This window comes from Phalacrocorax aristotelis, chromosome 2 (genome assembly GCF_949628215.1).
Source record: "Phalacrocorax aristotelis chromosome 2, bGulAri2.1, whole genome shotgun sequence".
Taxonomy (NCBI): domain Eukaryota; kingdom Metazoa; phylum Chordata; class Aves; order Suliformes; family Phalacrocoracidae; genus Phalacrocorax; species Phalacrocorax aristotelis.
In genome coordinates this window covers 5,634,712-5,648,806 of record NC_134277.1, presented here as the reverse complement: position 1 = coordinate 5,648,806, position 14,095 = coordinate 5,634,712, and the positions used below count along the sequence as shown (strand labels likewise).

The 14,095-nt window shown below is 48.5% G+C and overlaps 2 protein-coding genes across 3 annotated transcripts in view; one reads left to right on the top strand and one right to left on the bottom strand.

The window, feature by feature from the left end:
- The window catches only part of PLCD1 (phospholipase C delta 1), a 55,251-nt gene extending 50,452 nt beyond the window's left edge, over positions 1-4,799 (top strand). For both annotated transcript variants that reach the window (XM_075082236.1, XM_075082235.1), the window contains exons 13-15: positions 233-365; positions 3,318-3,467; positions 3,607-4,799. In XM_075082236.1, the coding sequence (XP_074938337.1) occupies positions 233-365; positions 3,318-3,467; positions 3,607-3,698 (375 nt within the window). In that variant the 3' untranslated portion in view covers positions 3,699-4,799. The remainder of the gene's footprint in view (positions 1-232; positions 366-3,317; positions 3,468-3,606) is intronic.
- A 3,290-nt stretch (positions 4,800-8,089) lies between these two features.
- VILL (villin like) overlaps positions 8,090-14,095 on the bottom strand; it is a 36,476-nt gene continuing 30,470 nt past the window's right edge. The window contains exons 17-20 of the mRNA XM_075082234.1: positions 13,758-13,946; positions 11,453-11,521; positions 9,776-10,030; positions 8,090-8,495 (exon numbers count right to left, since the gene is read on the bottom strand). Coding sequence (XP_074938335.1) covers positions 8,382-8,495; positions 9,776-10,030; positions 11,453-11,521; positions 13,758-13,946 — 627 coding nt within the window. The 3' untranslated portion in view covers positions 8,090-8,381. The remainder of the gene's footprint in view (positions 8,496-9,775; positions 10,031-11,452; positions 11,522-13,757; positions 13,947-14,095) is intronic.

The following is a 14,095-nucleotide window of genomic DNA, read 5'->3' as shown; positions in this document are numbered from 1 at the left end:
GGACAGTTAGAAAAGTTGCCTGCCCCCTCAGCAGCTGGCTGGGCTGGAGCAATGTTCGTTAGGTGCTTTGGCTCATGACAACTTCTTCTGAAAGATGTCACAACGCTGGCTGTGAAAGACCAGCACCAGCTTGTCACAACAGGTCCTGCACCCCTGGAGAAGGAGAGGGAAGTGGGCCAGGGAGCCCCCACTCCTAGTGATGTCCTGACCTCTTCCTCTGTTTTGTCCACAGATCATCTCTGGTCAGCAGCTGCCCAAGGTGAACAAAAGCAAAAACTCCATCGTTGATCCTAAGGTAACGGTAGAGATCCACGGTGTCCAACAGGATAACAACAAGAAGCAGACCAAAGTCGTCGAAAACAATGGTAAGGGATTTTCTTCCACACTGTGCTCCCCTGGGGCAGTAACCCTGTGGTTTCATGTAGCACAGCGTTCCTTCCCAAGACTGCTGCCCTGTGGCCAGACCTGCCCAGATGTGCCCAACCCTGCCACGCTAAGCAGATACATGAGGTGCTGTTGGTCTACTTCAGTGCAGGGACCCTGGTTATAGAGTGCTGGTGGCATGAAATAGGCCCACAGACTGATGTCCCTATGGAGGATTACTTTCAGGGGTTCCTTCCTCTCTTATCTATCTAAGATGTTTGGAGACAGAATTCCCTGCAAAACAACATCAGCCACGACTTGTTCAGAGGCTGGCTGCCAAATTTGCAGTGCTAGAGCTTTGGGAGTGCCCTTGACCTCCATGCAGTTGGACTTGACCTGGGGTGCACAGATCCCCACCAAGATCTTCCCAGAGAAAGCTTCTCAGGAGGCTGATTTTATCCTGAAAGTGTCATGAACTCACAAAAGATTGAGGTTGCAAGGGACTTCAGAGGTGTCTGTTCCAGTCCCTGCCCAAAGCAGGACCATCTCAGTGTTAACTCAAATTGCTCAGGGTATTGTCCAGATTAATTTTGAATATCTCAAAAGATGGAGACTACCCAGACTCTCTGGGATCTCCGAAGTGATCCTGTCTTTGACTGACCTCATGATAAAATAAGATATACCTGTTCTTAACCAGAAATCTCCCTGTTGTCGTTTGTGCCCATTATACATCACACTTTTGCTGTGCACCCATAGGAAGAACCTGGCCCTATCTTCTCTATAAGGAGGTAGGGGAGGATGGCAATAACAACCCCCTTAGCCTTCTCTGGGTTGAATAATGTGACATCTGTGCAAAAGGAGAACATTTCCTGTAGCTCAGAGCCTCCTCACAAGGCGGGGACACTGCATCTGCTCGTCCTCTCGGCCAAAGTGGCACTGGCGCTAAATTAATGCACATCACAGCAATGTTACGGGTGAGGGGTGAACGCCGTAAGTCCCTGTCTCCACAGAGCCAGGCTCAAGCCTTACCCAGTGCTGATCTCAGAGACCTCACAGATATTTCACCTCCCCATGGACCATTTCTCATCAGTCAAACATGGTTGCGATTCCTCTCCATGCAGTGAGGGTCTGAATACTGTGGCCTTTGGAAATCATAGAGGACAAGTTCAGCCCTCTCTCCCGTGGGAGTAATGAGGCAGTAGGAGTCTGAAAAATCAGCCCTCACCTTCCTGCTGACAAACACACACGTACATGTACACACACACCCTGCTTTTCTACACGGTGTAAGAGCCAAGTGCTAGAATGCCGAAGCATATTTTCCTCCCTGCTAACAATGTTTCCCTTTTCCTCTTTCCTGTTTCAGTAAATCTGGCCCAGCTCCTAAAGCTCACAGCAATTTCCGTCACCTACAATGATTTTTATAATGTTTCAAGTAAAAGCTGTGTAGGGAATGTCTGAGACCTGCCAGGCCTGTTCCTCAGGGCTGGAGGGGTGCTGGAGTGATGCTGGAGGGATGAAGGAGGGAGCGTTGCCCAATGGAAAGTGAATCAAACCATGAAAACATCAATGTTGGAAAGGGGCAGCTGCAGAAAGTGGGGGTTGCGTTTCATGGACTGAGGTTTCAGATATATGACCATGCTTCAGCAGCTCACCTGGTTTGATGTTGGTGGGACTGAAGCATGGACTGCGGGCACAGATCCGTCCCCAGTGGTGCACCTGTGGAGCTCGAGAGGCTGTGGGAAGCTGCTGGCTCAGCAGCTTTAAGTGTCTCACTATGGCTCTGAGATGGGTTGAAAATCCCCCATAGATGTCTGTACAGTGAAAAGCACTGCCCTAGGGCTGACAACTTCCCCTCAGATTTCATGATTTCTGCTCCCATGGGATCAGCAACATGGTGTTTTTCCCAAGGATGGAGGGGGTCAGGAGCAGATGGGTGTTATCTGAACAGTCCAGTTGATTTAATCCCATGAAAGTCCAAATAAAGTTCACCAACAGGTATTTTGCTATGGCACTGTCCACAGCCCCATCTCAGCACCTTCAGGGCCAGCTGCAAGATCCCTGCCTCCTGCAGAATTGTCCACAGACCCTGGATGACCAGCAGGCTTGAGCTGACATTTTGCTTCCACTCGGCACAGGCCGGGCCAAGGGCAGCAGGGTTTCAAACAGGATGTCCTCTCCTCCTGTTTGTTTCTGGGGAGTGGTTTATTGGCACTGCAGAGAGCACCCGCTGTGACCTAGAGAGAGAGCACTGAGCTTGCTCTTCATGTCTCATCTGGTGTCACATCTTGGTTTTGTTTGCTTTGTTGGGCCAGATCACAAGATCCTTGCCTGTAACAGACGTGGGGCTAGTCCAGCTGTCTCAGACACTGCCCTTATACAGGGAGGCATAAAACATTTTGTCCATAGACCTGATAAACCTTTAAGTAATCAGATGGTCCTCATTAACCTTTCTTGCAGACAGGGAAACTGAGGCACTGAGTGGTGACAGATGGGTGTACCTTGAGCACTCGGTGAGGCTTAAGGCCCCAGAACGCTGTCACAACACAAAGGCAAAGCTCTCCTCTCTGCTTCCCCCGAGTTTAGGGCAGTAAAAATTTGCAGCTGATCCAATGGTAACCAAAGACATCCACGTATCAGCCAGCGAGAGCCTGTGGAGCAGAGCTGAGTTCACCTCCCTCCTGCTCCACACTGCCTTCTGCGAGCATAGTTCTGGCCTGCAACGAACAGCCTAAGCTGAAGGATTTATTAATACTAGGTAGCAAATTAGTGTCAGGGCTGGGAACAATGGTCTTGGCACCTCCAGAGACCTTTGGCCTGGGTCAGATCGGGATGGCAGTCAGGCAAAGTGTCCATCCATTTGCAAGCATCTCTGACCTCTATCCTTGCTTGTGAGCATGTTACCTCCTTCCTCTTTGTGAGCAGCTCTGTCCTCCTTCCTTGTCTGTGTTGCCCAGGCTTTAACCCAAAATGGGACGAAGAGTTTACATTTGACATAGAGATCCCAGCACTTGCCCTGGTCCGGTTTGTAGTGGAAGACTTTGACATGTCAACCAAGAATGACTTCATTGGGCAGTACACCCTTCCCTTCACTAGTCTGAAGCAAGGTAAGGCCCTGCTCCCTGTTCCTCACAACACTGAGCCCTCTGGGAAGCTCCAGTTGTTTTTGCAGGACCTTGGCAAATGACAGCAAATGTTCTTCCGACCAGACTAAAGGCCACCTTCCATCTGTGTCTCTGCTTCCAGGTTACCGCCACATCCATCTCCTGACCAAGAATGGAGACCCCTACTCCTCCTCCACCCTCTTTGTGTACATCGATATCCAGGACTGTGATTAGCAGCTCAGCTCTTTCAGGGCACAGTGAACCTCGTTACAGACCTAGAAGGAATTCGGCGTGTGAAGTCTGCCAACGACAGGGTCCCGTCAGATCCCCAGCACCTTCTCTGGAGCAGCACATGGTGCCCAATAGGACCCCTGATGTGAAATAGCCGTTGACCTTCTCCCTTCTGCGTGCTGGAAACATCCTAATGCTGCTGTTGAGATTAATTCTGTTGTACCTGTTCGACCAATCCAACTGTGTTTTTAGTTCACTTTATTTAGTGCGATTTTTAAACTTTCCTTTTAGCAAGAGGATAGGGACTTCTTTTTAGCAAAGTACAGCCCCTGAGTTGGGTTTGGTCAGACATCTGGACAAAACACCCGACATCTGTGCAAGAAAAAATCCACCTCACCACTGAAATCAGTGGCCAGATACCAGGTGACTTCTTGCAACTTCAGATGTCAGCCATCTTTCACCATATGAAGTCTTAAATGGGGGCACAAGTCTCCTCTTATCTGTTACAGATTAAAAAAGAAAGCTGCACTACAAAGGCCCATGTTATATAACTCGACTTTCCTTTTGTATTATAGTAAAAAATACATGAACACTACTCTGCCTGCGTGTCTGGCTCTGAGCCAGGTTGCTTTGCATTCAAAGACTGGCTCTCATCCTGTGAAGGAGAAAGAAGCTGCCGAACGGCAGATTTCCCTCTAACCTGAAGTGAAACCTACTCAAAGGGACCTCAGAAAATGTCTTTTGCCGATGACAGTAGAAATATGCTCAACTGACAGTAGGGCTTTCTTCTAATGCAGTAAAACTTTCTTTGTTTGTGTTTTTATAGAAAAACGTCATTTTTTTAACACAGGGGAAGTGGCAGTAGAAACCGTTGTAAATGTTAGCCTGGTCCCAGTTGCACTGTAGAGGTAACCTAGCATGAACAGACAAGAGTGGTTTGAACAGCAACACAGTATTTATGGCAAAAGGTGGTTTTTCTTCAAGTACAACTACAGAGTTACGGGAATATTATTGAAATAAAATAATATATATTTGGAAGTGCTAACTATGTTACTAATAATATGTTAGACTTTTAAAAGTAAAAAAAAATCTGGAAAAGTCCGATTACTTGTCCCTATTTCCTTTTTTGTCTTACTTGAATGCAACACACATGAAGTTGGAGCTAGAGGTGCTTAATTTCTTAAAGCTATCAGTCTTTCTGAGGTTTTTCCATGCCTGGCAGTGGAGAGGAAAGGCTGCTACTGAAAGGTTTAATGTCCTTTTAAGAAAATTCTAGCCCATTCACTCCCCCATCTATCTTTGAGTCCAAAATAGCCTAGATTTGGTGGACCTTGAGCCCACCGCAGAACTGGGTTTAGTCCTCCCTGGAGTTTGTTATGCTGCAGTAATCACTGCTGGACACATTGATTTTTCCTCTTCACTACAATATTGTGTGATGTTGTAAACCATTGCTGGATTAAATGTGAATTATATCCACAGATCAAAGGCTCATATTGAATTAATAACCAGTGGTTGAAAGAGTTCAAGAGCAGCAGAGGCCACCAAGGCAGAATGAGCTGCCCTGCAGTGAAACAGGCTCTCTCTCAGCTCACCTCTGGGATGGGATATGATGTGTCAGGAGACACATTTGAAGGCCAATGCTGAAGCATCCTTGACTCCAACTCAGGGACAGCATGACTTCAGTCCCTGCTCCCAGGACTCTCTGAGCATTTTGCTTTAAGGAGCCATGGGATAAAAAAACCCATGAACAAAGGATACCCAGGTCTGCCTTGTACCACGCAGGGAGCTTGCACCACGCGGCCTGAGAGCAGGCGTGATCAGAGGCATTCCTGCCCCCTCGCTCGTGTCAGCACCAGCTCTTGTGGGGCCAGCTGGATCAGCCCACTGAGTTTGCTGAGAACAAATTATGTGCATTTTTGGTGTTGCAGGATTACATTTCATTTGACTTATTGAGCTAAACTGGCTCTCACCCGCCTGCTGCGGCCAGTGCTAGAGAAGTGGAGGACTGGGAGCAGGGAGAGGTGGGGGGGCAAAACCACACTCTCCAGGGTCAGAATGGGCTTAGATGCACTACACAGAGGAGCCAGGGTTTCCTCCACCTGTTGTGCACTTAAATAAAGGTAGGCAAGACCCATGGGAAGAGAGAACATCCCTCCTTAGGTAGGCACACTTGGGGGGAAAGCTACTGGGGCCAGGGTGGGAAAGCAGCCAAGATGGAGCTGGGATGGACCAGATCATGACAGACAATGCTGCAAGGTCTCCTCTCTCCCTAGAGGGAGGGACTTGGTCCATGCCATTACCGAGGGACCTCAGGTCTGAGCAGATTAGGACATGCTGGAGCACCAGGGAAGAGCTCTGGTGAAAAGAGCAGCAGAGACAGGACACGGCCCACCAGACATAGCGAAAGCAACCAGCGGCATGAAAAGGAGGATGTGGTAAGAAGCTTTCCTTTAGAAATCAGAGTCAGAGAGTAGAACCAACTCTCCCTATGAGAAGAGGAGAGCAGCAGGAGTTTCCAACAGGCCCAAATACCAGAGGGATCTATTAGCTGTAAAACCCCGTTTTTTTCCGAGTCCTGGCAGGAGCGCTCCATTCGTGCGTGCTGGTAAGCATTGCGGCAGCAGGAATGAGCAACTTGTAGGCAACCATCCTAATCTCCCTCATGCGGCTGTATTTCCACTGCTCTCCATTTGACTGCGTGATGCTCATTAGACCTACAGTCATGGCTGATAGGTGCAATCGCTGCTTTTTATTGAGTAGCACATGTGATTTGGTAATTTGGGAGCTGGCAGGACCATGCCGCAGTGAGGGGATGCAAATATTGTTTTGCTTCCAGCAGTGGCAATAGAGGCTGAAACAGGGATAATGTGCACTGATTGTATCTAGAGTGAACACAACAGGAACAATCATGCAGGTAATTTGGCTGATTTGTGTCTCTGCTTTTTACCTTATTCTGCATGGGGTGGAGGGGGGTTCAATGGGTTTTGGGCCGGGACCTCAAGCAGAAATGAGATTAAGTGATGGCAGGAACATGGAGGTTATGATGTGGTTGTGGCTTATTTGAAGTAACTAGCAATTCTTAAACACAAAGATCTGTCCAGAAGACCCCATCTCCTGGAGGTCCCTGCTTCCATACCAGCCAGATGGTGACACCTCGCCACTACTGCATGGTCCTGGGTGGTGTGTGACAGCTCTTCGCTCCTCAACCAACGGCTGCCTGCAGCTCCTCAGCTCCATCCCCACATCCCTGCAGCAGGGGTGGGCAATAAGGCCAACTGCTGAATGGCCGAGTTCATGGGCAACAAGGGCGCTTCAGGAGCAGGGTAAATGGGCAGGGGGAGAAAAATGGTCCTGGCTATGCGGTGCTTGGGAACAGAGGGAGCCTCACCTCCTCATTTTGTTCTTTTCTTTTCAAAAAAATTCCCCAAATCCCATTAAGGGCCAGGTGTTTGAAGGATCTGTGGCCCTGCAGAGCTTCTCTCTACTGCTGTTCTACCCCACATGCTGACTGAGGACACCTAGAGTGAATGCTGCTGGCTGTTTATTTTAAATCACCAGTTAGGCTGGAAATGGGGTAAAGCTGCAAAACCACACCTTCTGGGTTTATAAACATATGTGTTTTCTTCCTTGTGTTTACAGCTGTATCCCTTAATCACTGATCACTCACATTTCCCCCTCCCCTCCCAAATCAGAATGAGCTCACAGGGTGGAACAGGCACTCTCAGCCCTATGGCTATCACAGGGATGAAGCCCTGGCAAAACCTTTAGTGGGACACACTCTGCCTCAGGTCATACCCAAACCCCCCTCCTGGTTTCCTCAAACCTCTGTCTGCAGGCAGGTGGACTCTTGTGATCACCTGCACCCGGTCATGCTCAGGGGAGGCCAGGTGAGATTGGAGATGTTGTCTGAACCAGAAAAAAAATAGTCTGAATCTTGTCTGGTGGTCAAAATCAACTGCTGTGTCTAGCCCTTAGTCTCATCAAGCTCTTGAAATAGATCAGCTAATAAATATGTTTTTAATAAGTGTGTTTTTTCCAAGCCAGGTCCTCATTTGTTTTACCTGCACTGGGCTATGCCTGTTAGTCTTGAACAGATTCTTGCTGTTCTTTGGCAAGTAGTTTTTCTGCAAGGTGAGAAGGGGCACAACTGTCTGGTGTCCCTCCGTGGGCTACCCCATCACACATCTGGCCACTCCGTTTCCTTTTTCTTGACCTGAAGGCTCACCCTCTCTCCTCCTAGGGCTTCCCCCTCCTCTCCCCACCCAGAACCTACATAGCAGTTGCAAGTGGCCCTGGTTTTGCCTAATTTTAAACTTCTATGAATGAAGGAAGATCATGACCTTGTGCATGCGGCAATTTGAAAAAGGGAGAGGAAAGAAGAGGCTACGATACAGTTGTGTGACACACACTTGTCTTCATGGCTATCAGCAATAAAGTGTCAAAAAGAGGCAAAAACATTCTGCAAAGTCATTCCTGCAAAACCTTTTGCCCCCTTAGGTTCAGGGTTTGCAGAGAGAAAGAAGCCATCCCCCTAACAGTGGCTGCTGGAATAACTGCAATGGAGCTTGGCCTGATGGAGATGTTGGGTTGGGTTCGTTGAGCGAATGTCTGTACTTCTTCCCTGCAGCTCCTGAGAGGGGGAGGGTTGGTCCCAGAGTCACTGGATACTGGATGGCCCCTGCAGTCTCAGAAGAGTCCACATCGCTTCTTCTCGTTCTGCTGCTTCCATTTGGGCATCTGGTAGAACTCATCCTTGGACTTCCCAAAGATATCGTGGAAATCAGCATCAGAGAGATAGTACTGCAGTGGGAGGAGAGAGCAAGGAGAGGTCAGCTTTGGCTTTTGCAGAGGCTGGGACACCTCTTTTGGTGGCACCCCTTCTTCACTGTGCCAGTGCTGACCCCTGACTCCTGGCCAGCAGCTCCTGTCCTCCTGCCTGTCCTCATGGTGGGAAGTGGAACGTCCCGGCAACCGTTCCTCATCCCGCTTCTCAAAGCACCAGGGGAATAAAAGCCCACCAGCCCAAAGGGATGCCCTGGTTTTGAGGGGTTAGCATGCTCTGGCTGGAGTTTGGTCCCTGCTAGTCATACTGAGGCCAGAACAATTAGTGGTCTGCTGGAGAAGCTCTGCTGGCCAAAGTTTTAGGTAGTTTCTTAGGTAGTTATTCACAGTGAAAGTGTCTGCCCCTTGCTCAGTTCCCCCTGCAAATATTCCACTGGAAATGTTCACTCCCTTGCTGGAAAGACAGAAAGTTTTAATAGCAAGCTCATCAATGACACTGTGAAAGACCCTGTGGGAAACTGAGGTGGGGTTTTCCCCAGCATTTTGGGTAGAAGAAAGCACTCATGTACAGCCCATCTGAAATACAACCGTCAGCACATGGGCATTGCTGTGGGGCAGAGCTGCTGGCCCAGCTGTCCATCAGCTCTCTGGCTGTGGGTGTTGGCCTTTGCCAGGAGATCTGTTGGGGCAAGGTACTGGTCAAACACGGGTTGTAGAGAGGAGACAGAATCACGGCCCCGTGTCCCCTCCCACCCACTGGCTTGCTTGGACTCAGCTACTGACGTTGCCAAAATCCTTGGGATGATCAGAAATTGGAGATGTGACATCTCTCCCTGTCCCTGGATGGGCTTTGCTGAAATGAAAGCTTTCTGACAAAAGAAAAAAAAAAGAGATCCCTTCTGGAAGAACTTTCAAATTAAAACAATCAAAGCAAAACGCAACTCCTCGCTTCATTCTCATCTGTGACACCTTGTCTCCCAGGAGCTATACTTTTGAGTGTCCTTCCAAGGACAGAGGTTGGGTGGCAGAATTAAACAACTCTACCAGAAGAAAACAGTTTGAAAATTAACTATTAAAATCCATTTTTCTTAAAAAAAAAAAAAAAGATATTTCAACTAGGTTAAAACTACCATGATTTCCTCTTACATGAAGCCTCTGCTTTTTGATGTGGCCTATGTGTCCAGCTAGCATCTACTTGAGCTTGAAGCAGGACTTAATAGCCTAAAGCACTAGCACACTTAGCCAATGACTAAGTTCCAGGTGAAACTACAAAGATAGCAAACCAGTAATGCTGTCACCTCTTTTTTAGTGGGATCCACGCCTTCTGGAAGTTCATCCACTGTCTTGTTCATCAGCACCTCTCGGGAGTACATTCCTTCACCGTTGGGTACCGAGGAGGGGATGCTGTTGTTGTAGTTGCTGCTATTGCTGTAGCTGTTGCTGTTACTGTGGTTGAAGTGTGATTTATACTCTGGGGAAGCACCTGCCACGCTTGAAACAACAAAGTTGGTCGTGCTGAGGGTTGTCTTGTTCAGGTTGATGTTGTTAAGGTCCTGCCAAATGGAGGAAAACATGTCAAGACAAAAAGCTCTGGAAGAGCAATTGGGGTTTATCCCAGGATCTTTCTTTCTGTTGGGGTTGGGAGCACTGTTTCTGGCACAGACTATCTGTTGGTCTGTTGCTCCAAAGTGGCAAGGAGAAAGTCCGAACATTTGTCCAGAATGTCCATCAATGTTACTTGTTGATGTTAGGACTGCTAAAAGCACAGCACTGAGTAGAGCCCTCCTCCCCCTCGACTCTGCCCTAGTGAGGCCACGCCTGCAGGGCTGCGGCCAGTTCTGGGCCCCCCAGTTCAAGGACAGGGACCTGCTGGAGCAAGGCCAGCGCAGAGCTGCCAAGGTGATCAGGGGCTGGAGCATCTCCCTTGGGAGGAAAGGCTGAGAGACCTGGGCTTGTTCAGCCTGGAGAAGAGAAGGTTGAGGGGGGATCTCATCAATGCTTATAAATATCTGAAGGGTGGGTGTCAAGAGGATGGGACTGGACTCTTTCTAGTGGTGCCCAACGCCAGGCCAAGGGGCAACAGGCACAAGCTGGAACACGGGAAGTTCCCCCTGAACATGAGGACAAACCCCTTCCCTGTGCGGGTGCCAGAGCAGGGGCACAGGCTGCCCAGAGAGGCTGTGGGGTCCCTTCCCTGGGGACACTCACCCCCCGCCTGGACGCGGCCCTGTGCCCCTGCTCTGGGGGTGCCTGCTCACGCAGGGGTGGGACGGGGTGAGCTCCAGAGGGCCCTTCCAGCCCCCCCCAGTCTGTGATTCTGTGATCCTGTTGTCTCATTTTTCTCAAGATAACAGCAGGGGAAGGTGTGTGTGGGAGGACAGAAGGTGAAATTAGGTATCTGCCCTGTCTAAAACATCTAAATTACCTGAGTACCCCTCCCCAACTTGCCACCTCTCCTGATTCAAACCCCTGACACTTCCTTCCAGCCTTCCTCCTGCCTGTCAAGGGCAGAAATGATCCGATGTGACAATTTCATTTGGGTCTGTTGGGACCTTGTTTCCTCTGTGTTTTGTAGAAACTCCCATTGGGCTGTGCCCGTCTTGACCGGGGGCCCCTTATCCAGGATCTCAGGGGTCACAACTCTGCAAACCACTCATACAATGCTTAACTGCACACTCATTTAGCTGCACACACTTTTATTTACATGTGTAGTTCAGAAAGAAGCTGGCCAGTCTCCTGCCCACAGATGCCTCTGCACAGGAGTGGAGAAGGCCCAGGAGACCTGGATATATTTATGGGTTATTAATCATGCCTCCCTCTACCTTCCACAGAGGAGCACAGCTCTGATCCTGACAGTCTGAGGTCCCCATGCCTGCTCTGATCATAATGTCCCCTCCTTAGCGTGACCAGGCTGGGGGACGCGGTGGTGTTTAAACCCAGGTTTTACCCACCCATGTGGTCAAGAAGCAACTCACCACTTTGATCTCAGCTATAGCCGACATGTCTCCTAAGCTGTTCTTCATCTCCTCATAGGACTTGCCATCCTAAAGGTAAAGAGAGTTGTGAGAAGCATGGGCTGCCTTTAATTAGCACATACTCCTGGTCTTTAAAGGGGTCAGAAGATTATATGAATTTTAAAACCCAGTGGTGCCCATTGAGGTGGCAGCTGGTGCCTCCTGCAGACCCCAGCTCCTGGAATCAGGAGACTGTGCCAGAATCTGAGCTTTCACTTGAAAACAAAGAAACAAATGGACTTTAGCCTTTGCAGTTGCACAGAAACAGGTGAAAACAGGAATTTCAAAGACTTCAGAGAGCAGAAGGCAAATAAAGAGAAATAGTTACTGCTGGATTTAAATCTTTCAAATTTTAAATTAATCTTGCAATGCATGCAAATTTGGGATAAAATACTGTTCCTTTTTTCCCCTTCTGTGATTCATTTAGCTAAAGCAACAGATATTTCAAAACCTCAATCCCTGACTTCTTGTAATTTGGTGCCATGTATTACCAGCTACCTCTTATTTCCTGAAAAAGGAATATACTGGATATACTGGCAAAGCTGATGACTGTGTTTTCCTAAGCAGCCAGGAGATGTCAGTTCTTAACAGAATCATCCAACAAAGTTCCCCAACAAGAACAAACAACATAAACACATGGACTGCAGAGCAAACAGATTTAGACCCAAAGCTGAGTAATGAACACACGCACACCAGATGTTTCTGGGATGTCAACAGTTTGGATTGCTTGTCTGTAGTTGCTGAAGCTGCCTACAGGGGATATTTTTAGAGGCACATATTTTATGAGCTGTATCCTTGTTTTTCAGCAGTTCCTCGGAAAAAGAACAAGTTTTGACCTTTGTTGTAAGCATCAACCTGGTTTTGAGCGTCAGTGCTCTGGGAGTTGCTGTCTTATCTGTCCAAATCTAGCTGTCAAGACAGACTTTCTATCACCACACCGGCTGCAAAGAAAGATGATGCAAACCCAGCTACAGGAATAAAATAATATCTCTGTATGAGATTTCCTGCAGTGTGAAGTCCCCTGGGGACCCGTTGCCCTGGCTGTCCCACCCGCAGGCTCCAGCATAGGACTTCACTCACAGCCCTTTGGGCAACCAGGTGATGGGATTGCTCGTGAACTGGCTGAACACTGGTGTTCACAGAATAAAACAGGAGCGAGAAGGGACAATCGCACTGGGGAAGGGTCTGGGAAAACACCTAATTAAAAACTAAGCTTTGCTCAGCTGCCTGTCATCTTTCTTTTTTCTCTTTTTTTGTTTTTTTTTCCTCTCTTAAGCCGTGCACACCAGTGCCATCGGGTGGCAGGAATTCAGGTGCACAGCCTGGCAGCATGGCTTCCACTTCGCTCTTTGTCGCAGTTTGTGACGAACCAATACTCCGGCTCTATTAACCACCAAAGCCCCCCCAAGATGGTCCTTTATTTCCAATGCATTCTGTGCTGCAGTACCGAGCCCCGAGGCTGGCTGGACCGGCTGGTCCATGGTCTGCACGGGGTTAGAGCATTGCCCCTTCCATCCAACTGTGGTTGGCTGGAACCCACCACCAGGGTTGGAGTCTGGGTCCTGACAACACGTGGTGGGGCCCTGTGCACTGGCCACGTGAGCAAATCTCAGCTCCACGTTATAATCCTGAGATGATTTGAAGTCTGTGTGTTCGAAAGAGGAGAGGAAGGACCTCTCTCTTTACCAGGCAACTCATGGGGGAGGTTTTCTGTATAGCGAGAGCTGCTGCTTGTAAATCACCTTTTGAGAAGACGACTTTTTTTGTAGGGACCAAGGGTGACCTTGCTCAGGAGCTCCTGGGTTGCTCGCATCTTTCATTTCGCCAGAGTTTGCCTTTAAAGCTACATCATAAATTTTTCTCTGTGGCCGCATTTTGGAAAATAAACATTTTTTTCCAATTTTCTTTATGATGTGGGATGCTTCTGTTTTCACTCTGAACTTGATTTTACTACTAGCAGCTCCAACCCATTTTTGGCCAAAATCACAAACCTGATTTGGAACCTCATAATTTTTAAAATAAAAAGGTGAAGATTGGTGAAAATGAGGCTTTTGCAAACATAAGTAAATGTGCTTGAATTCACAAACAGGTACTTTTTGCTGGCAAAGGAGTAGCAGCTGCTCAGGTATGACCCAGAAGCCATGAAGCTCAGGACACGACATAGCAAGGTTTCACTCCATGCACCATAAAGGATATCACTGACAATAACACCCTTTAAGCACCACTGACCACGTGTGCAAGCCACAGGGCTTTTCCAGCAACTTACGCTCCATTTGTAGGGGTCCCAAGCGTTGAACCATCCTGTGAAGTTGAGGGGTTCATAGCCCTGCTTCACCAGTATTATTGGAGTTGCCAAGTCTCTCCCTGCCGGATGGGTCTTGAGATACTCTTTAGCTGAGGCAATTGCCTCGTTCCTCTCGCATGTGTTGGAGGCTTTGCCAATCCAAAGGAAAATCTGCAAGGAGAGAAGGTGTTGAAGATCTGTAAGTAGTTAGGACCTGTGTAGACACGGCTGTTTGTTCACCCCTGCCAACTGAAGCAGAGATAAGACAGGAATTGTTGTTTCCCAATAACCCCCTGAGATTTTGATCCCAGATTTCCTCC